This window comes from Cetorhinus maximus, chromosome 12 (genome assembly GCF_964194155.1).
Source record: "Cetorhinus maximus chromosome 12, sCetMax3.hap1.1, whole genome shotgun sequence".
NCBI classification, from domain to species: Eukaryota; Metazoa; Chordata; class Chondrichthyes; order Lamniformes; family Cetorhinidae; genus Cetorhinus; species Cetorhinus maximus.
This window is the reverse complement of record NC_135890.1, coordinates 59,698,142-59,725,649: the sequence shown is the minus strand read 5'-3', so window position 1 is coordinate 59,725,649 and position 27,508 is coordinate 59,698,142. Positions and strand designations below refer to the sequence as shown.

General features: G+C 44.9%; 1 protein-coding gene across 3 annotated transcripts in view; it reads left to right on the top strand.

Annotated features, from left to right (window-relative positions):
- The window catches only part of LOC144687503 (histidine ammonia-lyase-like), a 50,190-nt gene that overhangs the window by 3,329 nt on the left and 19,353 nt on the right, over positions 1 to 27,508 (top strand). For 2 of the 3 annotated variants that reach the window (XM_078553732.1, XM_078553731.1), the window contains exons 2-16: positions 8,761 to 8,815; positions 14,963 to 14,984; positions 15,195 to 15,269; positions 15,365 to 15,437; positions 15,620 to 15,686; positions 15,765 to 15,802; positions 16,853 to 16,978; positions 18,057 to 18,196; positions 20,325 to 20,372; positions 20,991 to 21,138; positions 21,784 to 21,879; positions 21,965 to 22,023; positions 22,164 to 22,244; positions 23,594 to 23,659; positions 25,854 to 26,019. In XM_078553732.1, coding sequence (XP_078409858.1) covers positions 8,761 to 8,815; positions 14,963 to 14,984; positions 15,195 to 15,269; positions 15,365 to 15,437; positions 15,620 to 15,686; positions 15,765 to 15,802; positions 16,853 to 16,978; positions 18,057 to 18,196; positions 20,325 to 20,372; positions 20,991 to 21,138; positions 21,784 to 21,879; positions 21,965 to 22,023; positions 22,164 to 22,244; positions 23,594 to 23,659; positions 25,854 to 26,019 — 1,260 coding nt within the window. Of the gene's footprint in view, positions 1 to 8,760; positions 8,816 to 14,962; positions 14,985 to 15,194; positions 15,270 to 15,364; positions 15,438 to 15,613; positions 15,687 to 15,764; positions 15,803 to 16,852; positions 16,979 to 18,056; positions 18,197 to 20,324; positions 20,373 to 20,990; positions 21,139 to 21,783; positions 21,880 to 21,964; positions 22,024 to 22,163; positions 22,245 to 23,593; positions 23,660 to 25,853; positions 26,020 to 27,508 lie in introns of those variants that run through there. The other variant, XM_078553733.1, reaches the window with a different exon arrangement.

Sequence of the window (27,508 nt, the reverse complement as noted above, 5' to 3'; positions counted from 1 at the left end):
AAACAGCGCGAGAGGAGAGTCAGTCGGGAGATTGAAATTGGTATGAGAAAACAAATAGTGACGTCACAACAAAGAAGTAATTTGATTGGAGAAAAAGTTAGCTGTTTAATGAGTATTTGGTGAGTTTCTAGGAAGTGGTTAAAGTTTATTTTATTCATAGATTTAAAATGTTCTAGGAACTGTACTTTTGTAAGTTGCCAGTAAGTTGATTGGTCGGTAAGTGCTTGGTGTTAGAGACAGGGTGTTAATAGCCAGCTTAGGGCACGAGTTCAGGTAGATCTATATGAAGCTTAACAAGTGTGAGTCAACTCAGCTCTATTTAAGAAAGGGACTATTTAGAAGCATACTACAGTGTGCTTGCACACAAACAGGGGAGAGAGCTCCTCCTGAGTGAGATACAGCCAGAGTAAGTGAGGGTATTGGCAATTTGGTGCACAGTGGGAATTCGGTGCATAGGGGAAGAGGTGCTCTTTGCATTTTTTCTTTGCGATCCAACTTCTTAAACTTCAGACACTGGTCTTCCCCTGCTGCAGCAGTAGAAGCTACAAGGGAAAGGAATGAATGGTAAGTAGTGGGTCAGGTCGGGTAAGTATTTATTATTTTAATCGCTTATAGTTTAAGATATTTTTGTGGTTTATAGTTTGTATATTCTATAGTAATGAAGATCAGGAAAGAAAGGCCCTAGAGTAATTGATTTAAAAGGTTTAATTTAAAGGGATAAGTCATGACAGGAGCGCTCAAATCTGTGGCGTGCTCCTCGTGCTCCATGTGGGAAGCCGGGGACATTTCCAATGCCCAGGACCAGCATGTGTGCAGGAAGTGTGTCCAGCTGCAGCTCCTGGAAGCTCAGGTTTCAGAGCTGGAACAGCGGCTAGGGACACTGTGGAGCATCTGCGAGTCTGAGAGCATCGTGGATAGCACGTTTAGAGAGGTGGTCACACCGCAGCTGAAGGGACTTGAGGAAGGAAGGGAATAGGTGGTCACCAGGCAGTCCAAGAAAAACAGGCAGGAGTCCCCTGGGGTCCCGCTCGCAAATCGGTATTCCATTTTGGAGGCTGGTTCTGGACAGAGCCAAGCTTCTGACACCAAAAGCAGCCTGTCTGTACAGGAGGGGAGGAAGAGAGGAAGAGCAATAGTAATAGGGGATACTATAGTCAGGGGAACAGATAGGCACTACTGTGGCCGTCAATGTGACTCCAGGATGGTATGTTGCCACCCCGGTGCCAGGGTCTGGGATGTCACTGAATGGCTGCAGGGCATCCTGAAGGGGGAGGGTGATAAGGCAGAGGTCATGGTACATGTTGGTACCAATGACATGGGTAGAAAGAGGGATGAGGTCTTGCATCAAGAATTCAGGGAGTTAGGCAGTAGACTAAAAAGCAAGACCTCTCAGGTTGTAATCTCTGGATTACTCCCAGTGCCACGTGCTAGCGAGCTCAGAAATAGGAGAATAGCGCAGATGAATATGTGGCTTAAGAGTTGGTGCAGGAGGGAGGGTTTTAGATTCCTGGATAACTAGGACTGTTTCTGGGGAAGGTGGGACCTGTACAAGCGGGACAGTCTACATCTGAACCAGAGCAGGACTAACATCCTTGCGGGCGGGTTTGCTAGTGCTGTTGGGAGGAGTTTAAACTAGTTCGGCAGGGGGATGGGACACAATGTTAGCAGAATAGGGACACATCATAATACAGTAAAACAATCAAGTCAGAGGGAGTACAGCTGCATTAAGTTTCAAGGGAGTAAGGCAAGGCTGGATGGCCTCTACTTTAATGCCAGAAGTATTACAGGGAAAATGGATGAGTTAAGGGTGAGGATTGACATGGGGAATTGTGATATAGTAGCCGTCACTGAGACGTGGTTGAGGGAGGGGCAGGATTGGCAGCTCAACATTCCGGGATATAGAATCTTCAGGTGGGACAGGGGAGGGGGTAAAAGTGGAGGAGGCATTGCATTATTAGTTAAAGAGTCAGTTACTGCAGTAAGGAGAGATGATATCTTGGAGGGGGCATCGAATGAAGCTTTGTGGGTAGAGCTTAGGAATAAAAAAGGGGCAGCCACATTGTTAAGTGTTTATTATAGACCCCCAGATAGTCAGCAGGAAATTGAGGAGCAAATATGTGCACAATTTGCGGAGGTGTGTAAAAACAATAACAATAGGGTAATTATATTAAGTGATTTCCACTTTCCCAACATTGATTGGGATAGACATCGTGTTAAGGGCTTGGATGGAGTGGATTTCTTGAAATGTGTACAGGAGAACTTTTTAGGTCAATATGTAGGGGGTACAACAAGGGACGGTGCATTGCTGGACCTAATTCTGGGGAATGAAGCCGGACAGGTGGCTGAGGTGGTGGTGGGCGAGCATTTTAGCGATAGCGACCACAACATGGTTCAGTTTAAGTTTGTTATGGACAAAGAAATAGACAAGTTACAAAATGCTTTGGATTGGGGGAGAGTGGATTTTAGTAAAATAAGGCAGGATCTGGCCAAGGTGGACTGGGAACAGCTACTTGTGGGGAAATCTACAGAGGAAAAGTGGGGGGTGTTCAAAAAGGAAATGGGGAGGGTACAGGCTCAACATGTTCCCTCTAGGGTGATAGGAAGGAGTAACAAGCCCAGAGAACCATGGATGACCAGAGATATTCAGGTTATGATGAGAAGGAAAAGAGAGGCTTTTAGCAGGTACAAGGGAAGAAAATCAGCGGAGGCATTAATGGAGTACAGAAAGTGCAGGGTGGAGTTTAAGAAAGCAATTAGGAGAGCAAAGAGGGGATATGAGAAAGCTCTGGCTGGTAAAAGTAGGGAAAATCCCAAGATATTCTATAAGTATATCAATGGGAAGAGGATAACCAGGGAAAGTGTAGGGCCCATAAGGGACCAAGGGGACAATCTATGGGTGGAGCCAGAGGACATCGCTAGAGTGTTGAATGAATATTTCATATCCGTCTTCACCCAGGAGGATGAGGATGAAGGTTTTGAACTCTAGGAGAGAAACTGCAAGGTTCTTAAGCCTGCGAGCTTGTTACTCCTTCCTATCACCCTAGAGGGAACATGTTGAGCCTGTACCCTCCCCATTTCCTTTTTGAAGGGTCATGAGGACTCGAAACGTCAACTCTTTTCTTCTCCGCCGATGCTGCCAGACCTGCTGAGCTTTTCCAGGTAATTCTGTTTTTGTTTTAGGTTCTTAAGCCACTTGATATCGGGAGTTACAAGGAATTGGAGGTGTTGGCAGGCTTAAAAGTGGACAAATCTCCAGGTCCAGATGATTTGTGTCCCAGGCTGCTGAAGGAGGCTAGGGAGGAGATCGCAGGGGCTCTGACCCAAATTTTTAACTCCTCTCTGGCCACGGGGGAGGTGCCAGAGGACTGGAGAACAGCTAATGTGGTTCTGCTATTTAAGAAGGGTTGTAGAGATAAGCCAGGGAACTACATGCCAGTGAGTCTCATGTCAGTGGTAGGGAAACTACTGGAGAAAATTCTGAAGGAGAGAATCTTTCTCCACTTGGAGAGGCAAGGTTTGATCAGGGATAGTCAGCATGCCTTTGTCAGAGGGAGGTCATGTCTAACAAATTTGTTTGAATTTTTTGAGGAGGTGACCAGGTGTGTAGATGAGGGTAGTGCAGTTGATGTAGTTTTTATGGATTTCAGCAAAGTCTTGGACAAGGTCCCACATGGGAGACTTATAAAGAAGGCAAATGCACATGGGATACAGGGTAATTTGATAAGGTGGATTCAAAATTGGCTTAGTTGTAGGAGACAGAGGGTGACTGGACCACAGGGATCTGTGCTCGATCCCCTATTATTTGTCATTTATATAAACGACATACATGACTATGTGGGAGGTAGGATTAGTAAGTTTGCAGGTGACACAAAGATTGGCTGGGTGGTTAACAGTGAGGTGAGTGGCTTGGGCTACAGGAAGATATAGACGAGATGGTCAAATGGGCAAATAAGTGGCAGATGGAATTTAACCCTGAAAAGTGTGAGGTGATACACTTTGGAAGGAGTAATTTGACAAGGAAGTATTCAATGAACGGCATGGGGCACTAGGAAGTTCTGAGGAACAAAGGGACCTTAGCGTGTGTGTCCATAGGTCTCTGAAGGCGGAGGGGCATGTTAGTGGGGTGATGAAAAAGGCATATGAGACACTTGCCTTTATCAATCAAGGCATAGATTACAAAAGTAGGGAGGTCATGTTGGAGTTGTATAGAACCCTGGTGAGGCCACAGCTGGAGTACTGTGTGCAGTTCTGGTCGCCACATTATAGGAAGGATGTGATTGCACTGGAGGGGGTGCAGAGGAGATTCACCAGCATGTTGCCTGGGATGAAACATTTAAGTTATGAAGAGAGGTTGGATAGACTTGGGTTGTTTTTGTTGGAGCAGGGTAGACTGAGGGGCGACCTGATCGAGGTGTACAAGATTATGAGGGGCATAGACAGGGTGGATGGGGAGCAGCTGTTCCCCTTAGTTGAAGGATCAGTCACGAGGGGACATAAGTTCAAGGTGAGGGGCAGAAGGTTTAGGGGGGATTTGAGGAAAAACTTTTTTACCCAGAGGGTGGTGACGGTCTGGAATGCACTGTCTGGGAGGGTGGTGGAGGCGGGTTGCCTCACATCCTTTAAAAAGTACCTGGATGAGCACTTGGCACGTCATAACATTCAAGGCTATGGGCCAAGTGCTGGTAAATGGGATTAGGTAGGTAGGTCAGGTGTTTCTCACATGTCGGTGCAGACTCAATGGGCCGAAAGGCCTCTTCTGCACTGTGATTCTGTGAAATAAAAAAGCTAAAACTTTCAAATTCAAATAAAATAATTAAAATAAACACCTAAAACACATACCTGTGTCGTTAAGAAACGCATAACTTTTAATCATCTAGCATTTAATAAGCACAGTAAATTGTAGCATACATAGGAATTACTCTAAGTTAATTAAGAAAGTAATTAAATTAAATTAACTAAACAAGATGAAAACAATGGCAAGACAGGTGTTATGTTGCAGCTGTGGAATGTGGGTTAATTTGGACACCAAGGCGATTCAGGACACAAACACCTGCTGAAAATGTAAGCAGCTAGGCAAATTCTGGATCAGGATTATTGATCTGGAAGCCAAACTGCAGACACAGCACAACATAAGTGAGGGTGAGAAATGCCTGGACACTTTGTTCTGTGAGTGAGGCAGGTAAAGGAACTGAACAGACAGAAGCAGAGAAGCCTTAGACTTTACAATTGTCAAACAGGTACAAGGTGCTTGCAGCCTCTGTGGATGAAAGCGAGGTCTGCAAGGTGGACAAACAGACTGGCCATGGTACCATGGTAAAGGAAGCTGTTCAAGCTGGTGGAGCAAACAGGAATGTAGTGGTAGAAGGGGACAGTATAGTAAGGGTGATTGACACTGTTCTCTGCAGCAAAGAGCGAGAGTCCAGAAGGCTGTGTTTCGTGCCTGGTGCCGGAGTTTGGGACACCTGCTCAGGGCTGGAGAGGCACATGCAGTGGGATGGGGAGGATCCAGTCGTCGTGATCCATGTAGGTACCAATGACATAGGTAGAACAAGGAAAGAGGCTCTGCATAGTCACTATGATGAGCTAGGCACCGAATTAAGAAGCACAACCTCAAAGGTAATAATCTCTGGATTATTGCCTGAGCCCTGTGAAAATCAGCATAGGACAAATAAGACTAGAGACATGAATGCAGGCCTGAACGACTGGTGTGGTACAAGTGGGTTCCTGTTTGTGGGGCATTGAAACCAGTACTAGGGAAAGGGGGGCTGTACCATTGGGATGGTCTACACCTGAACCATGCTGGAACCAGCGTTCTTGCGAATCGCAAAATTAGGGAAGTAGAAAAGGTTTTAAACTAAATAGTGGGGCAAGAGATCAAATGTGGGAAGGTGCGGTATATCAAAGAGTAGGGACAGGGTAAGAGAAGAAGGTATTAATGTAGGAAATGATAAACAGACCATGACAGGAAGGGACAGCGAGTACAAGTCTAAGAGTAAACCAACAGATAAGGCAAGAGGATACAAAAATAATAACAGGACAAAACTTAAGGCTCTGTATCTGAATGCAATTAGCATTCAAAACAAATAAGTACAATCTGATAGCCATTACAGAGACATGGCTGCAGGATGACATAGATTGGGACCTGAACATTGAAGGATACATGACATTTAGAAAGGGCAGGAAGCTAGGAAAAGGTGGAGGAGTGGCTTTGTTAATGAATGATGGTTTTAGCAGATTAGAGAGGGCTGACCTAAATGCAGAAAACCAAGATGTAGAAATGGTTTGGGTAGAGATGAGAAATGATAACGGCAAGAAATCACTTGTGGGAGTGGTGTACAGGTCCCCTAACAGTAACCCATGCAGTAGGACAGCTTATAAAGGAAGAATAATAGGAGCTTGTCAGAAAGGTACGGCAATAATCAAGGGGGATTTTAATCTGCATATAGACTGGAAAAATCAGATGGGCAAAGGTGGCCTAGATGAGGAGTTCATAAAATGTTTTCAGGATAGTTTCTTAGACCAGCACGTTCTGGAGCCAACCAGAGTGCAGGCTATACTAGACCTGATATTTTGCAACAAGATAGGATTAATTAATTATCTCATATTGAAAGTGCCCCTAGGTAGCAATGGTCATAATATGATTGAATTTGACTTTCACTTTGAGGGAGAGAAGAGTGGGCCCAAGACGAGAGCTGGGATTTTCCAGCCCCACCGTGGCAGGAGACACGGCGGGCCAACCAAAAGTACATTGACTTTCGGCAGGGCTGGAAAATACCGGCCTAGTATTTTAAACTTAAATAAGGGCAATTATGAAGGTATGAAAACACAGCTAGCTAAAGTGAACTGGCAAATTAAGTTAAGGGATAAGGTTAAGAGATGCAGAGGCAGATACTTAAAGGGATATTTCAGAATACACAGAATAGATGCATTCCAACGAGAAAGAAAAATTCCAATGGGAGGACCCACCATCCGTGGTTACCAAAAAAAATAAAGATAGTATCAAATTTAAAGAAAAAGCATATAATTGCGCAAAGATGAGTGGCAGGACAGATGATTGGACAGAATATTAAAAAAACAGCAAAGAATAACCAAAAGATTGATAAGGAAGGAGAAAATAGAGTATGAGAGAAAGCTAGCTAGAAATCTCGGAGAAAATCCTCCCCCCATTGGGGGGGGTTGGGCAGGGGCAGGCGTGGACCCGATTGGCGCCCTTGATTAGGGCCCGCGCCGTCATTTTACATGGGCTGGCCAATTAAGGCCAACCCAGAATGATGTGCGCCTGGAAGCGCTGTGCGCTCCCTGTGCGGGTGGGGGAGGGGTTCCCTGAGTCAGGAGTGCGCTCTTTCGCGCATGTGCACGTGAAAAAGCTCAGAAATCTCCCTGAGGCACAGAGGTACTTCAGGGAGATAAATTTTAAGTTTTAAAAATTTTAATAAAGAAACAAAAAATATTTAATACATGTCCCCTCATGTGACAGTGTCACATGAGTTGGGACATGTCAATGAACTTTAATGAAAAAATTTATTTAATTTATAAACCCTTCATGAAACCTCATCCCGCCCGTGGATGAGGTTCCATGAAAAATGCGAAGGCCGTCTGGGCTCTTCGCCTGCCCGCCAACCTTACGGTTGGACGGGCAGCTTTCTCAATAGCCTTAATTAGTTAATTAATGGCCTTAACAAGCCTTTGACAGTTCGGCAGGCACACAGCCGACTTGGGTGCGCACCTGCCAAACTGAAAATCAAAATGACGCGCGGTGACGTTGGGATGCACACCTGACGTCACCATGTGTCATCTTACGTCTCGGCGAGCGGGCCCTGCCCCCACTCGCCGACCCGAAAAATCTCCCCATAAAGACAGATAGTAAGAGTTTCTATAGATATATTTTTTTAAATGAACATCGTGAGTGTTGGTCCTATAGAAAGTGAGTCTGGGGATTTTTGAACAGGCCGGGCAGTGACGGGGGCTGTTCACCTTGTGCCGACATTGCTACTGCTTTCCAGTGTCCCTCCCTCTTAGGTAAGTTTTCAGATTCTTCATTGTTGTTGTTTCATCTGAAGCTGTGTCAGCTGTGACCATTTTCAATGACACCCAAAATATAATACATTAGGTGTTAATTTATTAAAACCAAACTAATTCCTTCACTGATTTGTTCCAACAGCTGGTGGCAGGTTAAGTGGGAATGGATATTTGAAGTGAATGAACAAAGATTTAGATTTTACAGCAAAGACTGGTAATTTTTAATGGACTATATCTACTCACTGACAGCAGATTTATAAATTCTAGTTGAAGAAGGGAAATGCTTGGAGATCCTTTCCAGGGACTCTGACTATCTTTTTAGAAATTCTTTGTTTCACTGTGCGTGTGAGGGAGGAATGGCTGACTATTCCCTGTAAAGACCCTTCCTTTAATATTCAATGGTTGGGACAGGAAGTTCTGAGACGCTACCTGAGGAATGAAGTATGCAGTGGTGACCTGGATTGTGTAGGTGACATTAAGTTCTCAGTGAGACGGTGTCAGGGACTGGGTCTATTAGATCAGGGATGTCCTGGAAAACAATTATTTTATCCAGATTGGTTAGAAATTACCAGACACAATAAAAGTCAATGTTTTGCTTTCAGTCACCAGCTCAGGATAAAGATCAGTTTTGACATTTGCAAATTCCATTTATTTTCTCAGATAAAAAGCAACTACAGCTTTTCTCCCAATCAAAGAGGTTTAGTAACATTAATTGTGGTATTCTGAACTTCTCTGTTATAGTTATCCAAGGGGAAGAAGTAAAACTTGAGCCACTGGAATCTGACATGGCCTCTCTGTATCCTTTCTATTGGGTTTATCACGAACAGTCAGGGAACTCCTCCAGATGTTTCACAGTTGAGCTCCTTGATTCCACACTAGGTCAACTTGCTTTTCTTTGCTCTTGTTTTTCAGAAGTTGCATTTCACATTGATTGCTACAGAATTCTGTTTTTGCTAAGTGTGTTCATTTTTAATGAATTCATTTTTCTAATGTTATTGCAATTCTCATAATCATATACATCTGGTGCCAATCAAGCGGGCTGCTTTGTCCTGGATGGTGTCAAGCTTCTTGAGTGTTGTGGGAGCTGCACTCATCCAGGCAAGTGGGGAGTATTCCATCACACTCGTGACTTGTACCTTGTAGATGGTGGACAGGCTTTGGGGAGTCAGGAGGCGAGTTACTCGTCGCAGGATTCCTAGGCTCTGACCTGCTATTGTAGCCATTGTATTTACATGGCTAGCCCAGTTAAGTTTCTGGGTAATGGTAACCCCAAAGGTGTTGATAGTGGGGGATTCAGTGATGGTAATGCCATTGAACATCAAGGGTCGATGGTTAGATTCTCTTTTATTGGAGATGGTGAGTGCCTGACACTTGTGTGGCGTGAATGTTACTTGCCACTTGCCAGCTCAAGCCTGGATATTGTCCAGGTCTTGCTGCATTTGGACATGGACTGCATCTGTATCTGAGGAGTCGCGAATGGTGCTGAACATTGTGCAATTATCAGCGAACATCCCCACTTCTGATCTTATGATGGAAGGAAGGTCACTGATGAAGCAGCTGAAGATGGTTGGTCTGAGGACATTACCCTGAGGAACTCCTGCAGTGATGTCCTGGAACTGAGATGACTGACCCCCAACAACCACAACCATCTTCCTTCATGCTAAGTATGACTCCAACCAGTGGCGAGGTTTCCCCCTGATTCCCATTGACTCCAGTTTTGCTAGGGCTCCTTGATGCCACACTCAATCAAATGCAGCCTTGATGCCAAGGGCAGTCACTCTCACTTCACCTCAAGAGTTCAGCTCTTTTGTCCATGTTTGAACCAAGGCTGTAATGAAGTCAGGAGCTGAGTGGCCCTGGTGGAACCCTAACTGGGCGTTAGTGTGCAATATAGTGCTAAGCAAGTGTTGCTTGGTAGCACGTTGCTGGCACCTTCCATTACTTTATTGATGATGGAGACCAGACTGATGGGTGATAATTGGCCGGATTGGATTTGTCCTGCTTTTTATGTACAGGAGATACCTGGGCAATTTTCCACATAGCTGGGTAGATGCCAGCGTTGTACCTATATACAGCTTGGCTAGGGGCGCGGCAAGTTCTGGAGCACAAGTCTTCAGTACTATTGCCGGAATATTGTCAGGGCCCACAGCCTTTGCAGCATCAAGTGCTCTCAGCTGTTTCTTGACATCACGTGGAGTGAATCAAATTGGCTGAAGACTGGCATCTGTGATGCTGGGGACCTCCAGAGGAGGCTGAGATGGATCATCCATTCATCGCTTCTAGCTGAAGATTGTTGCAAATGCTTTAGCCTTATTTATTGCACTGATGTGCTGGGCTCCTCCATCATTGAGGATGGGGATATTTGTAGAGCCTCTTCTTCCAGAAAGGTGTTTAATTGTCCACCACCATTCACGACTGGATGTGGCAGCGCTGCAGAGCTTAGGTATGATCCGTTGGTTGTGGGATCACTTAGCTCTATCACTTGCTGCTAATGCTGTTTGGCACACAAGTAGTCCTGTGTTATAGCTTCACCAGGGTGACACCTCATTTTTAGGTATGCCTGGCGCTGCTCCTGGCATGCCTTCCTGCACTCTTCATTGAACCAGGATTGATCCCCTGGCTTGATGGTAATGGTAGAGTGGGGGATATGCCGGGCCATGAGATTACAGATTGCGTTTGAGTACAATTCTGCTGCTGCTGATGGCCCACAGTGCTTCATGGATGCCCAGTCTTGAGTTGCTAGATCTATTCGAAATCTATCCCTTTTAGTGCAATGTACAGGACATACCTGAGCAATTCATGGACACAACACATGGAGAGTATCCTCAATGTGAAGGCAGGACTTCGTCTCCACAACGACTGTGCCTTGGTCACTCCTACTGATATTGTTATGGACCTGCGGCAGGCTGGTTGATGAGGATGAGGTCAAGTATGTTTTTCCCTCTTGTTGGTTCCCTCAACACCTGCCGCAGACCCAGTCTAGCAGCTATGTCCTTTAAGACTCAGCCAGCTTGGTCAGTAGTGGCGCTACCGAGCCGCTCCTGGTGATGGACATTTAAGTCCCCCAACAGAGTACATTCTGTTCAACATGGAGGAGCGCTGATTCATCAGCTGAGGCGGGGTGGTATGTGGTAATCAGCAGGAGGTTTCCTTGCCCGTGTTTGACCTGATGCCATGAGACTTATGGGGTCTGGAGTCAATTTGAGGACTCACAGGGCAACTCCCTCCTGACTGTATACCACAGTGTGCCACCACCTCTGCTGGGCCTGTCCTGCCAGTGGGATAGACATACCCAGGGATGGTGATGGTGGTGTCTGGGACATTATCTGTCAGATATGATTGCATGTGGATGACTGTGTCAGTCTATTGCTTGACTAGTCTGTGAGACAGCTCTCCCAATTTTGGCACTAGCCCCCAGATGCAAGGTCGACAGGGCTGAGTTTACTGTTGTTGTTTCCAGTGCCTAGGTCTATGCCAGGTGGTATGGTTTCATTCCTTTTTTAAGGCTTTGTAGCAGTTTGAAAAGGGCATTTCAGAGTCTGAGTCACAACCAGACCAGGCCAGACCTTTCCTTGTTTCCCATTTGTGAACCAGGTGGGTTTTTTCAATGGTTGTCAATCGACGATGGGTTTATCATTAGACTTTTAATTCCACATTTTTATTGAATTCAAATTCCACCATCTGCCGTGGCAAAATTTGAACCTGGGCCCCCAGAGCATTATCTGGATTACTAGCCCAGCAACAATATCATTACGCCATCGCCTCTGTTCCTCTATTAATAATGCCAAGGATCACATATGCTCTTTTAACAGCATTTTCAACCTGTCTTGCCACTGTTAAAGGTACTTGTGTAAGTTTGTAACACTGGTTACTATGTTCATTGAGGTAAAAGACAACCCGGGGTCTCCTCAATCAGGATGAGCACAGTTTGCACTGCAGTAATATGTCATGGCCAGAATCTTCGGGTCAGTGTGTGGGGGTGGGCCCCACTTGCTGACGTGTAATATGACACGTGGTGATGTTGGCCGTGCTTCCTGATGACACCATGCGTCATTCTGATTCTCAGTTCAGCGGGCGTGCAGTGGAGTCGGCTGCGCGCCCGCTGAACTGTCAAAAGCCTATTGAGGCCATTTAAAAACTAATTAAAAGGATTAACAGAGCTGCCCATCCAGCCATAAGGTTGGGGGGCAGGCGAAGAGCCCAGGCGGCCTTCGCATTTATCATGAAACCTCATCCACGGGCGGGATGAGGTTTCATGAAAGATTTATAAATCAAATCAATTTTTTCATTAAAATTCATTGACGTGTCCCAGCTCACGTGACACTGTCACATGGGGGGACATGTCTGAAATGTTTTTTTTCTTTATTTAAATTTTTAATAATGAAGTTAAACTCCTTGAGGCAGCTCCGTGCCTCAGGGAGATTTCTGCGCTTTTTTTGCACACACAGGCCTTGACTCAGCCTCCTACCCCCTCCCATACAGGGAGCGCTGAGCACTTCCGGGCGCATGTCATGCTGGGTAGGCCTTAATTGGACCGCCCACGTAAAATGGCGGCACGCAGCCGATCACGGGCGGCGATCAGCTGCGCACCCACCCATGCCCGCTCCCGCTCAGCCCCCCCCCCCGATGGGGAGAAAATTCTCGCCCATAACATCAAACTCGGAAGATGATCCTCTACCTCCAGCAGTCTGACCTTTGGTCCAATTCCATGCATTCGTTTTTGCAACCCTTCCAAATTTGATTAACATGTAGTTGCAAATGATACATAATTTTGAGCCTGCTCCAACATTCAACACAATCATGGCTGACCCTTCTGTTTTAACTCCATTTTCCTGCCCTCCATATTCCTCGATTCCCTGAGAGATCAAAAATCTGCCTATCGCAGCCTTAAATACATTCAGTGACGGAGCATCCACAACCTCTGGGCTAGAGAATTCCAAAGATTCCCAAGTTAAGAAATTTCTCCTCACCTCAGTCCTAAATGATTAGCCCCATAACCTGAAACTGTGCTCCCATGTTCTAGATTCCCTAGCCAGAGGTAAAAGCCTCTCAGTATGTCTACCCTGTCAAGCCCTTTCAGAATCTTAATAAAATAAAAGCAAAATACTGCAGATGTTGGAAATCTGAAATAAAAACAGAAAGTGCTGGAAAAACTCAGCAGGTCTGGCAGCAGCAATAGAGTGAAACAATTAACGCTTCGAGTCCCTATGACTCTTCTTCAGAACTAAAGAGAGGTAAAAATGTGATGGGTTTTCTGCTGTGAAAGAGGTGGGTCGTGTCGAACAAAAGGGAAGGTCAGGGATGGGTTACAGGGTGGGGTAGGTTAAATGACAAAAATGTCATGGAACAAAAGGCAAAGGGAATGGGAACAGTTGTTGTAAAGAAACAAAGCATTGGTCAGAGTAAGTATTAATGGCAGAATGAAGGACAGCTCTGTGAGAAAACAAAACATGAAAGCACGATACAGACTGGCACTTGGCAAAAAGAAAATCAAAATGGAGGACAGAGTTCAAGGTCTGAAGTTGTTAAACTCAATGTTAAGCCTGGAAGATAATCGGAAGATGAAGTGCTGTTCCTCCAGTTTGCGTTGGGCTTCACTGGAACATTGTAGCAGCCTGAGGACAGACATGTGGGTATGAGAGCAGGGTGGTAAATTGAAATGGCAAGTGACAGGAAGATCAGGATCATGCTTGTGGACTGAATGAGGGTACGGTCACTCAGTCTGCGTTTGGTCTCTCCAATGTAGAGGAAACCGCACTGGGAGCAGCGAATGCAGTAGACCAAATTGAAGGAGATGCGAGTGAATCGCTGCTTCACCTGAAAGGAGTGTTTGGGGCCTTGGACGGTGAGGAGGGAGGAGGTAAAGGGGCAGGTATTACACCTCCTGCAATTAATTGCATGGGGAGGTGCCGTGCGAAGGGGATGAGGTGTTGGGGGTGATAGAGGAGTGGACCAGGGTGTCACGGAGGGAATGCTGACAGGGGAGAGGAGGGGAAGATGTGTTTGGTGGTGGCATCACACTGGAGTTGGCAGAAATGGCGGAGGATGATCCTTTGAATGTGGAGGCTGGTGGTATGGAACGGGAACCCTATTAAGGTTCTGGGACGGTGAGAGGGGAAGGGGTGAAGGCAGAAGTGTGGGAACCCTTCCCTCTCAGAAGGGTTCCCATTTTTGTTCTACCTGCCCCTTTTTCAACAGTATAAAACCCATTACATTTCTGCCTTTCTTCAGTTCTAAAGAAGAGTCATATTGGACTCAAAATGTTAACTCTGTTTCTCTCTCCACAGAAGCTGCCAGACCTGCTGAGTTTTTCCAGCATTTTTTGTTTCCCTTCAGAATCTTGTATGTTTCCATGAGATCACCTCTCATTCTTGTGAACTCTAGAGAGAATGGAACAAATGCACATCGGAGGAAATCCCTCTCATCCCAGGAATCAGTCTGTTGAACCTTCACTGTATCTCTTCCAATGCAAGCATTGATGCGAAGGCTAAAACTGCACACAGTATTCCATGTTTGGTCTTAGCAAAACCCTGTGCAACTGTAGCAAGACTTCCTTATTCATGTGCTCCAATCCCCTTGCAATAAAGGCTAACATGCCATTTGCCTTCCTAATTGCTTGCTGTACCTGCATGTTAACTTTCAGTGTTCCTTGTACCAGTACACCCAAGACTCTCTGAACATCAACATTTACAAGTTCCATGCTTTTAAATAATATTCTACTTTTTCTATCCTTACTAACAAAATGAATAACGTCACACTTCCCCCATTATATCCCATCTGCCATCTTGTTGTCTATTCACTTAACCTTTGCAGACTCTTGTTTCCTCCTCTACAGCTTTGTACTTAGACACAGTACTCTTGGTCTCTGTCTAAGTCATTAATATAGATTGTAAATAGCTACAGCAATAATTTTATCATATACATTCTTAATAATTAAATACAGAAAACGTCAAGAGGCTCAGCAGGTGAGAGAGGGGAGGTTGGGAATTCGAATTCTCCCTTTAAGTATGTGTCTTTTTGTGATTGAAACAGTGATATTTCATAAATGACTGTTAATTTAGATTAAATAATTGTGAATGGATAATTCTAATGAAGACAAATCTGGAAAAATAATAAATTGTCTACAACAACATATTCTAGCTCATCTTCTGAGTGATATTTCCTCCCTTATATAGTACATTTACTTGGATGGAAATAGCTTAACAACAGAACAGCTCCTCCGGCTTGGTAATGGAACCTACAAAATCAAGGTGAGAGAGATATCCACTCCCATTTCAAGTGATATACAATTGTGCAAAAACATACAACAGTGTGACATTACGCAAGTCCCTGTGATTTTTTTTAGCTTACCCCAGAAGCTGAAAGGAGGGTCAACAAATCAAGGGACCTCGTGGAAAAAGTCATCAATGAAAACCAAGGTCACACGTTATTTCATCTAAAAATCTGTGCGCAATAAATGCAGGAGCTTTATTTGAATTTGAATTCATATTCTACAACCCAGTGTGCAGAATTGTCATATAATTAACAAATTTAATGAAGCAACTTTAAAACCAACATGTCTGTCTGATGGATACCATCACCATGATATTATGTTTTACAGTGGTGTATGGCATAAACACAGGTTTTGGGAAATTTGCCAGGACAGTTATCCCTCGTGATAAGCTCAAGTGAGTACACTCTGATGTCTTTCTGTTTGATATTACTTTCCATTGCCCCCTTGATTATGAAGCCTTTTGTTTTCACAGGGAGCTGCAGGAGAATGTTGTACGCTCCACAGCAGTAGGTGAGAGAAATAATGCCTTTTGCTATTTTCATTATCCAGCACTTTGCTAACCACTGCACTTGAGAGCTGTCCTTTTCTTTGCATCCAAATTTGGCTTTTCCCTCACTGCTTCAACATATTATTAACAAAGAAACTGAAAGCTGTCAAGTGACATGGTGAACATTTAGTTAAAATAGCTCTGTTAAAAGCAAAATCTGTCCGTCTTATTTAAATGGAGGGTTACAAAGCAAATAATGACTATTAAATTCAAACATTGGAATTTCTAGATGAGAAAGACCAAATTCCATCTAGCTCCTCTGCCACCACTCCTGGCAGCCTGGTAATACAAATGGAGTTGTTGATAATCACACCAATCAATCTCTGCCAATTAGTCTGTAACCAATCCAATGTCAAGGGCCTGGGTTTTTACCAAGTCAGGATGACCCCATTCCTGGGCTGCCTGATTTTCGGGAGTGCCATTAAAGGGCACGGGCTGGTTCAGGTCAGGAGCTCACACCCTGCGTTCCCGACCTGAATGGCTCCATTGCAGGGATAGGTATGTCCTTGTCCTCTTGACTCATGGAGTCAGACCAGGTTTTCAATGAGTCATGGTTTATGGCCCCTCAGAAGTGTCTGCACGAGGGAACCTATGAAAAGATAAGTTCAAAAGGTCCTTCTCATGCCTCCCATGCCAAGGTATGCCCCCTGCCCACCCCTATGCCCCTCATGCTCCCCATGCCAACTATAGCACTTCCATGTCCAATCACCCACTATGAACTGTATAGAACCAATGAACCCTATATGTGTTTAAAAAAAACAAAGTTTTCTCTGGAGCTCAGGTATTTTCAAACTTTGATGGATGTCTGGGCTCTCAGCCAAGAGCACATAATGAGGCAGCAGACAGGAAAGTGGCATTGAGGCCAGAATCAGCTCAGTCATGTTCTTATTGAATGGCAGAGCAGGCCCAACGGGCCAAATGGCCTACTCCTGTTTCTAAGCCCTATGTTCCTATGAACTTGTTTAAGAACTAGAAGATGAATCTGTGTTTTTTGCCTGATGTTTCTCCTGCAGGTGTTGGGGATCCCTTGTCACCAGAGAGGTCTCGTATGCTGCTGGCCCTCAGGATCAATGTTCTTGCCAAGGGTTACAGCGGAATCTCCTTAGAGACCTTCAGTCAAATGATCCAGGCATTTAATGGTAATGCCACCTTACTTTGTACCTTACTGTGTTCTATATGCAAGATATATTTCAAATATTATTGATTTAGTAAAAGGATATGGGTAAAATTTTGCCAAAATGGTGGAGGTCCTACCATTGAGGTGGTTTCTGAGTGGCTGTCACACTCAGGCAGGAGGCAGGACTTTACTCTGCAATATTGCCAGGGAGGTGGGTGCAATTAAGGAGAGCAGGCAGGCCTTTCATGGCCAATCAGAGGGCAGGAGCACTGGAGACTTGGCAGTGTCACTAAGAGAGGTGGGCGCTGCTGAGGCAGCGAGGAGATCGGGGGGCACATTTGAGAGGTCCTTGGAAAGTGAGCATTAAATATATCCTTAGGTGGGCCAAACCCGCTAAGAGAACAGACCTCCCTTGGCAGTTCTGGGGTTGCAGGGTGTCATTTGCTGGTGGCCCCCACCCTGTGCCAGGAGCCTCTAGCTCTGATGCCCCTCCTCCCTCCATGCAGCTGGTGGGCTCTCCATGGAGCAGAAGGGGCCACTCCAACATTGGAAAAATGCCAACGGCTCAGGAAAATGGCCCTTAATTGGATCATTAATCATTGAAATTACTGCCCATTTCCATGGCAGCCAAGCTTCCATTGTTCCTGCCATTGGAAACATCCCCATTATTGGGACTGAATCTGGAAGACATCTGAGTGTGGTTCCTACCTCCATTCCTGCCACCCTGGGACCCATTAAAATTCTGCCCTATGTTGTATCAATCTGTGATCCTGCTCCGCTTTCTCTCTCTGTCTCTCTCTCTCTCTTTCCCTGGCTTGACTTGTTTCCCTTTATCTGTGTTGTCTTCTGGCTTGATGAGGCTTCTCTTTCTCTATGAGTGACTTGGACATTGCCTATATTAGGTTTTTCTTAAAACTATTTATTTACAACAATTACAAAACCTTGTGGTAAGTACATTACTCTCTGGACACAGGCTGTTCTGCGTCTTGCTCCCTTGGAGTCTCTTGGTCATTTGACTCTGATATCATGCTTACATCACTGCTAACATTGTTGTCTAATTAACATATCCATTAACCTTTACTCTACATTCCCTCCTGTAGCTTCCTGCCTCTCCTACGTCCCAGAGAAGGGAACAATTGGGGCGAGTGGAGATCTTGCCCCGCTTGCTCATCTTGCCCTGGGACTGATGGGTGAAGGCAAAATGTGGTCACCAAAAAGTGGCTGGACTGATGCCAAATATGTAAGTTGCCTGTAATTCCTGATCACTTTTTTATGAGGATTTCAACCAATTAAAACTGTTTTTTATTGAACAGACACAGTGGGCTGAATGGCTGCTTTCTGTGCTGTAAGGCCTGTGATCCTGTATGGTCTGTGATCCTGTATGGTGTATTATCTTATGTGATTCTCTGGTTCTATGTGATTATCCTATAAAAAACCAACCCTTGACCTCTCCGTCCTTACAAATTACTGCCCCAACTCCAACCTCCCTTTCATCTCCAAAGTCCTTGAACATGTTGTTGTTTCCCAAATCTGTACCTATCTTTCCCTGAACTCCTTGCTTGAATTTCTCAGATCAGACTCCTGCCCCTGCCACATTACCAATATGTCTCTCGTTAAAGTCACAAATGACAGCCTACTTGACTGTGACAAAGGTAAACTTGCCCCCCTTTCCTTCTCGACCTGTCTGCAGCCTTTGGCACAGTTGACCACACCATCCTGCTCTAACTTCTCTCCACTGTCATCCAGCTGGATGGGACTGCACTCACCTGGTTCTATTCTTATCTAATCATAGCCAGAGAATTGCCATCAATGACTTCTTTTCCCATCCCTGCAGTTACCTCTGGTGTTCCCCAGGGATATCTAGCCTTAGACCCTCCTAGTTCTCATCTACACGTTGCCTCTCAATGACAAAATCTGAAAAAATGTCATTGATTTCTACATTTACGCTGACAACACCCAGATCTCTCGACCCCTCCACTGGCTCAAAATTGTCAGGCTGCTTATCTGACATCCAGTACTGGATGAGAAAAGGATTCCTCCAATTAAACATTGAACTGAAGCCATTGTCTATGGTCCCCCACCATCAACTCCATCCTCTCCCTGACAACTGTCTGAGGGTGTTCCTGACTGTGTACAACTTGGGTGTCATATTTGACCTTGAAATGAGCTTTCAACCACGTATCTGCACTCTCACTGATACCGCCTATTTCCACCACCGGACACCGCCCTGCCTCTCCTGCTGTAACCCTCATCCATGGCTTCCTTACCTCCAGACACAACTCGCCCAACACATTCCTGGCTGGTCACTCATATTCTGCCCTCCATAAACTTGAGGTCATCCAAAACTCTGCTGCCCATGTCCTAACTCATGTCAAATGCTGTTCACCCATGCCCACTGTACTCACTGACCCATACTGACTCCCAGTTAAACAGCACCTCAATTTTAAAGGTTTTGTCCTTGTTTTCAAATCCCTCCATGACCTCATTCCTTCCCTATCTCTGTAATCTCCTCCAGCCCCACAACCCTTTGAGATATCTGCCTTCCTCTGATCCTGGCCTCTTGAGTGTTCCTGATTTTAATTATCTGTACTCCACCCTTGGTCACGATGCCTTTAGTTGCCTAGGCCCTAAGCTCTGGAATTCCCTCCCAAAGACACTCTGCCTCTGTTCCTCACCAAGACATTACTTAAAACCTACTTCTTTGATCAAACTTTTGGTCATTTGACCTAGTTCTCCTTATGTGGCCCAGTGTCTTATTGTGTTTTAGAATGCCTTTGTGAATTGCATTGGGCTGTTTTATTACCTTAAAGGTTCTATGTAAATTCAAAGTGTTGTTGTTATATGATTCTATGTGATCCTAAAGTGAAGGTCTTGTGGCACAGTGGGTAGTGTCGCTGCCTCTGAAGCAGAAGCTCTGGGTTCAAGTTCCTCTCCGGGACTTGATGGCCAAGGAAGGTACATTCATAACGTGGTCAAACTGGTTGAGTGTCAACCTGCAAATCCTTCCAACACATGCAGACGGTAAGAGTGGCAGAGATTCCTGGTCAGCCGTGTGATGGGAATAACATTGGAGCCTCTACCATCACAGTTCATAGATCCAGACTACAACATACATGTATAAGTGTATGTTGCCACAGCAACTCCTCCTCCTTGGGAGGACAGGTGGTGTGGGTCAGAATGTTACCAATGATACAGGGTTTGATCCCTGCTCTGGCTGGGGTGGATTAGGGATCTGACTCACCTACCCATGGTGGCACTGTGGGTCAGACCTGCCTTTTGGCAGCAAACTGAAGAAGATGTGATTCTCTGATTCTGTACAATTTGATGGTGATACTGTCCAGACAAGTAACTCTAACTCACTTCATCAGGTTTTGCAAGCTTATGGTCTCCAGCCGATTTCACTCAAAGCTAAAGAGGTAATAAAGCAGTACATTGTTTTTCTCTATAAAACGGGATTTAAACAACATGTGAATAAATTTCTAGGTATTATTAACTCATATCTCAAGAAGCAAAAGCATGATCTACTTACTGTACCTCTGACAGTTCTTTATTTTCAATCATTATTTTTGCTTAAAGGCTGGTTGTTCACTGTCATATGATTTGTTGAAGAGATGTATAAGAGCCAGCACATACTGCAGCTCTGTAAGAGTTCTCCCTGTTTAAAGTAATGACGAGTCTCGCCAAATTATTTGATGTTGATTTAAAGCTTAAAAGTGCAAATTGCTTTCTTTTCTGCGATTGGACATATTGTAGGTTACTATAGTTACCAAATCACTTTATTTACTGAATGAATTGATAGTTTATGGCACGTATTGGTTATCTCATCTGTTTAGCTGTACAAGCTGGTCAACGAGGGTTGCACTCTGCCCACTGCTCTCTCCATAAATAGCATTTGGAAACGTTTACAGATATCTCAGGGCCAAGTGATCATTCCTACAGATTTGTGTTTTAAGTGTGGGGTTATGACTCAGTTATTCTGTTAGATGTTTATTGAAATGATTTTCCATCTAATTCAATTGGTGATTCATGTTTAGGGACTTGCCCTGATCAATGGGACTCAGATGATCACATCGCTGGGGGCTGAGGCAGTGGAGAGAGCAACAGTGATAGCCCGGCAGGCAGACATTATAGCAGCTCTTACACTGGAGGTTCTGAAAGGCACAACCAGAGCCTTTGACAGCGGTGAGTAACATGGTATACGGTCTCTATACAGACTGTTCTACTGAAGTGAAGGTCTCCCTCCTCCTGATGCTCTAAATGTAGGGTTGCCAACCCTCCAGGATTGGCCTGGAGCCTCCAGGAGTTGAAGATCAATCTCCAGGACACTGCTGTGTGCAACCCTGGAGAAAAATCATTGAGACAATCTTAGCGTCTGAGGTTGTTTTTATTTTTGTCATTTTCTTTGAACTTTTCTCCTCACAAGATATAAAAATATTGAAAATGGTTTGGGGGGGAAGGGCTGTTTGGCTGACAGTCAAGTATCATCCAATTGGGTAATGAGTCTTTTTGCTTTCCAATTGACATAGGAAGGCAGTATGTCACAATGATGGATGTGTTGGCCAACTAATGGCTGGAGTGTGGGGGGCAAGTCATGTGATGAAACCTCCAGGAATACATTTAGTCACACATTACAACTCTATTTGAATGATCAGCTCAAGGGGCTTGAACATCGCGTGGGGGAGAAAGGCATTGAAGGGGATTATCAGCCATGATTGTATTGAATGGCAGAGCAGGCTCAATGGGCTGAATGGCCTTCTCCTGCTCCTATGTTCCTTTGAGCTATTGACTGATGGTTAACACAGTGCTGTTACCTTGTACATTAAACAGATATCCACGACCTCCGTCCCCATCCGGGCCAGGTAAAAGTAGCCGCTCGTTTGCGGTCACTCTTGCATTCTGATATTCATCCGTCTGAAATTGCAGGTAAAGCATTGGTCTTGTAACAATTTACCCGCTGTTTGAAAGGTCTGTGGGACTCTAACCTTGTAACCGTGTGAAACTTTCACAGGAAGCCACAGGCTCTGTGAGCACGTTCAGGATCCCTACACCCTATGCTGCTGCCCACAGGTAGGTATCACAAAGCACTAACATTACGAGAGATTTGTATTTATTCTTTATTCTAGTCTAATCACTGTAAACCAAGTGGCCGAATGTCCAGATTTTGATATATTGCACATTTCTCCTGATATGAGTTTTCTCTCTTCCAGGTCCATGGTGTGGTCAATGACACAATTGCATTTGTGAAGACCATTTTGGTGACTGAAATGAACAGTGTTACTGATAACCCAGTATCCTTTTGTGAGGCTAACTTCAGTGCAATAACAGGCCTGCTGCACCCTCAGAATGATCTCAGCATATTCAGCGAATAAACAATAAAATTAATTAACAGTAACATAAAGGCAGCAAGTGCGCCATTCATTTATGTCCCCAGTGTTTATTTAGGCGTCAGCTGTGGCAGCTGATAGCACTTTTACTTCTGAATCACTGAAGGTCATGGGTTCAAGACCCACTCCTGAGACTGGAGTGCAAAATCCAGGCTGACGCTGTGGTGCAGCACTGAGGGAATGCTGCATTGTCAGAGATACATCTTTTGGATGAGACATTAAAGCAAGGCCTCTAAGGTGGACTAAAAAAAAAACCCTTGACACCACTGGAAGAAGAGCAGGAGAATTCTCCCAGTATCCTGACAAATATTTATCCCTTAACCAACATCACAAGAACAGATTATCTAATGATCTCTTGATGTTAGGGATTTAGCTGTATGCAAATTGGCTGCCAGTTTTTCTACATTACAACACTGATTATGTTTAAAAGTAGTTCACTTGCGGTAAAGTATTTTGAGACATTCTGAGGTCATGAAAGGCACTATATAAATGCCAGTTTTGCTTTCCGCTATTTATTTTAGACATATTAGTTGAGGAAGATTTTAAAATTGGACACTGAGATAAAAACGAAATATTGCGGATGCTGGAAATCTGAAATGGAAACAGAAAATGCCGGAAAAACTCAACAGGTCTGACAGCATCTGTGGAGAGAGAAACAGAGTTAAAGTTTTGAACCTGTAGAGGGGTCATATGGACTCGAAACGTTAACTCTGTTTCTCTCTCCACAGATGCTGTCAGACCTGTTGAGTTTTTCCAGCATTTTCTGTTTCCATTTAAAATTGGACACTTAGACTGACAAGCATCTAAAAGATTTAGTTGTAAATATTACAGTGATTGGGTGATTAGAAGGATAGAAACTCAAGCATTTTCTGCTTTGAAATTCTAACAAGTTGAGGATTCACTGATGATTTCCCTGATTGGGTTCCAAAGGCTGGGTTTAGTCCGATTGTGATACTGTCTGATAGGCAATCAAATCATTCCGATGTGATAGTTAACAGTTAAATGATGAGCATCTTTAATTTCAGATTATAATTATCAGACAAAACCTGACAAACTATTTTGAAGATGTTTAGTTTCACAGGGCAAAAAAAGGAAAATGATCTCTGAACTGTCACATCTGGCTAACCTTCAGTCAACCAATCAGTTGGAAGAAGTTTTTTTAATATTGGTATCCTAACCCAGCTTTATTTATAACGTGAACCTGTTTGCATTCTTCAAAACCAGAACACGTTTTTCCCTTAATTAGTTTTCAGATTGTGTTTGCAGAGAGGGGAGAAATTATTTCCGGTGGGAATTTCCATGGTGAATACCCTGCTAAAGTAAGTGTTCAGTCTGCAAAGGACATTTTATGATTTAGCCCAGAAGTGTCCTGGTTTAAAACAACTCTAAGTGAGTGAGAATGCCAGCATCAAAAAAGATGCAAGTGACGGAGTCACGAAAATATCAAGCTCGATTGATTAATTGTTCTTCACTCATTTAAAGACTTTTATATCTTCATCTCTTTGTAATAATCATTCTCTGATTATATGTTAAGAAGGAATATGCAACTAATTTCCAAGTTTAAAGAATACTTAAAAAAAAAATTTCATGGGATGTGGGTGTCGCTGACTAGGCCGGCATTTGTTGCCTCTCCCTAATTGTCCTTAAGCAGTCCATGTGGTGTAGGTACACCCACTGTGCTGTTAGAGAGGGAGTTCCAGGATTTTGACCCAGCGACAGTGAAGAAACTGTAATATATTTCCAAGTCAGGATGGTGAATGGCTTGGAGGGGAACTTCCAGGTGGTGGTGTTTCCATCTATCCGCTGCCCTTGTCCTTCTAGATGGTAGTGGTCGTAGGTTTGAAAGGTGCCGTCGAAAGAGGCTGGTTGGAGAGTAGCTGCAGTGCATCTTGTAGATGGTGCACACTGCTGCTACTGTGTGTCAATGGTGGAGGGAGTGGATGTTTAGGGTGGTGGATGGGGTGCCTATCAAGCAGTCAGCTTTCTCTTGGATGGTGCCATGCTTCTTGAGTGTTGTGGGAGCTGCACTCATCCAGGCAAGTGGGCAGCATCCCATCACACTTCTGACTTGTGCCTTGTAGATGGTGGACAGGCTTTGGGAAGCCAGGAGGTGGGTTACTCACCAGAGGATTCCTAGCCTATGACCTGCTCTTGTAGCCACAGTATTTATATGGCTAGTCCAGTTCAGTTTCTGGTCAATGGTAACCCCCAGGCTGATGATAGTGGGGGATTCAGCGATGGTAATGCCACTGAACGTCAAGGGGCGATGGTTGAATTCTCTCTTCTTGGAGATGGTCATTGCCTGATACTTCTGTGGTGGGAATGTTACTTACCACTTGTCAGCTCAAGCCTGGATATTGTCCAGGTCTTGCTACATTTGAACATGGACTGCTTCAGTATCTGAGGAGTTGCAAATGGTGCTGAACATAATGCAATCATCAGCGAGCATCCCCACTTCTGACCTTATGATGGAAGGAAGGTACTGGCACTCAAATACTAAGTGGAGCGACAAGCTGAAGATGGCTGGGCCTAGGACACTCCCCTGAGGAACTCCTGCAGCGATGTCCTGGAACGGAGATGATTGACCTTCAACAACCACAACCATCTTCCCAGTGTGCAAGCTTTTAAATTTCAGAAATGAGAACCAAGAAATGATTGTAGTAATATTAGCCATCAAACACTTAACTCATTCACATGGCAATTTGTAGCCTATCATTGTCGCAAAAATATTAACCTGTATTAAGATAGCTGAGACAGAGGAAAATGCATCAAAGGGCTTTTTAGTGTCCTCCACCATCTCCCAGTCAGATTGGGAGTTGAAATTGAGTGGGACCATTCCCCCCCACCCTGTTCCCACACAGTGGGTTTAACTGAGCTGTTTATTGCTGGTGGCTGAGGTGTCCAGCCTAGCACAGGAAGCAGTCTCATTAACATATGATATTTGGGTCCAGTGGTACATGTAGGACCCTACTGGCATTCAGATACTAAGTGGGGTGATCACGGCAGATTTCCTGCTCAGTAACACCCTCGGGGTGTGGAGAAATGGGATCTTCAATGGGCTGCCCGGGAAATTTTGGGCTCTGCTTCCCCACCCCCGCCGCCTATCACTCCTTGCCACCTGGGTGACCCTGCTGAACCACCCCCCTCTCCCCCTCTGCGCCCCCACCTCCCACAACTTTCGTCAATGCCGATGGAAACCCAGCCTTGGCCTGGGAGCAGTTTTGGTGGTCAGCCAGCTGATGGGATGGGAATGAGCACCTGCACCTGGAGTTAGTACCAGCCAGTCTGACACACAGACTCCTGGGTAGGCAGACTGTGTGTTTCACTAACTAAAAACCCCTCTTAAACACCAATAATGTTGTTGACAGTCATTTGTAGACCAATGTTTTGGAGGTGATCTAATCAGCAGAAGAGATGGCTTCCAATAATCATGAAGTGTTTGTAATCTAATTGTGATCACATCTACAATTGACAGACTGACACTTGTGGCTTGTCTCCTTGTAACTCCTGCAGGCCCTTGACTATCTGGCGATTGGTGTTCATGAACTCGCATCGATCAGTGAGAGGAGAATTGAAAGACTGTGTAATCCATCCCTGAGTGAACTGCCTGCCTTCCTTGTCAATGATGGGGGCCTGAACTGTGGTTTTATGATGGCTCAATGTACAGCAGCCGCATTAGGTACAAACATTTATTTACTCTTCAATTGAGGCATCCACAAGGGCAATAGATGACAATTTGAATAGAAACAATGCGCAGGGTTACGGGGGAAAAGCAGGAGAATGGCACTAAGTCGTGATGCTCATTTGGAGATCTGGTGCAGACATGAGGGGCTGAGTGGCCTCCTTCTGTGCCGGAACAATTCCGTGATTCTGGAATTTTGACAGGCGCTAACTCAAAAATATCTAATTAATCCAGTCAAATAGAACAATAGTAGATTGTGCAAACACAGGAATAATTTATTTCAATTGCTTTAAATGAATGTCATAGATTGAGAGAGCCATAGGACAGAATTCTTTAGTGGGCTTCCAGACCCCAATGACAGGATCCAATGAGCGTTCTGAGCTTGCGCTTGCTGGGAGCCAGAGCAGGGGCAGCTGTTTGCCCAGAGGGACTGCCTCCATGCTTGCTCTCCAATTAAGGACTATTACTGATGGCCCAATCAAATAGCTGACAGCCTAAGAAGCTCAGCAGCCCCACTGAGAGAACTGAGCACTGCTGAGGCAGGCAGGAGAATGCCTCGAAATAGGTGCCCAAGGGAGTAATGACATCTTTAGAGGAGAAGCCAGACCATCAGCAGTGTTTTGAGCTGCGTTTGCTGCTGCCACCCTTCTCCTTGGGGAATGAATTCTCTGGCATTGAAGGCCCTCTGGACTGTCATAGGCAGGGCATCTGAATTAAGCTGGCAGCCTCTGCTCTGTTGGAAAAATGCCAGTGAATGCTCTAAATGACCTTTAATTGAGGCCTTATTTATGCAGATTGGCTATCGGGCAGTGGGCAGCCCACTCCTCATTGCTGCCTGTCCCAGGAAGTGAGAATGAGGTGGGAACCACCCTGACGTGGCCCCCCTGCTATTTCCCCTGCCTTCCACTCTGGGGTTGGGAAAATCCTACCCACAGAGTCATTAAAGCACAGAAGGAAACCATTCATCCCATTGATCCCATGCCAGCTCTCCAGTCAGTCCCATTCCCTTGTTGTGTCCCCATTTATTTCCCTCAGGTGCTTATCCGATCCCTTTAGAAATCATTAATCATCCCTCCTTCCACCATCCTCATAAGCAATCAGTTGCAGGCATTACTCCTCACTGTGTCAAAATGGTTCCTCCTCATACCCCTCCCCACTCAGCATACCTTACCCTAAAACCTTACATTGGTGTCCACTAGCCCTGGTATCGTCAGCTAATGGGAACATGGACAAAGTAAAGCAAAAGACAATGTTTTCTCTGAAATGCATTGATCTGAGATAAAAGCAGAAAGTGCCACAAACATCCAGCAGGTCAGGCAGTATGTGGGGATAAAGAAGGAAAGGTTAAAATTTCAGGTGGGCATTGTTCTGTCAGAAGCAGTAGCCCGACCTTCTGCTCCCTGTGGATGCTGCCTGGCCTGTGAGTGTTTCCAGAATCTTCAGTATTTTGCACTCGTTGGTGTACAATTTTGTATATATTCCCAGT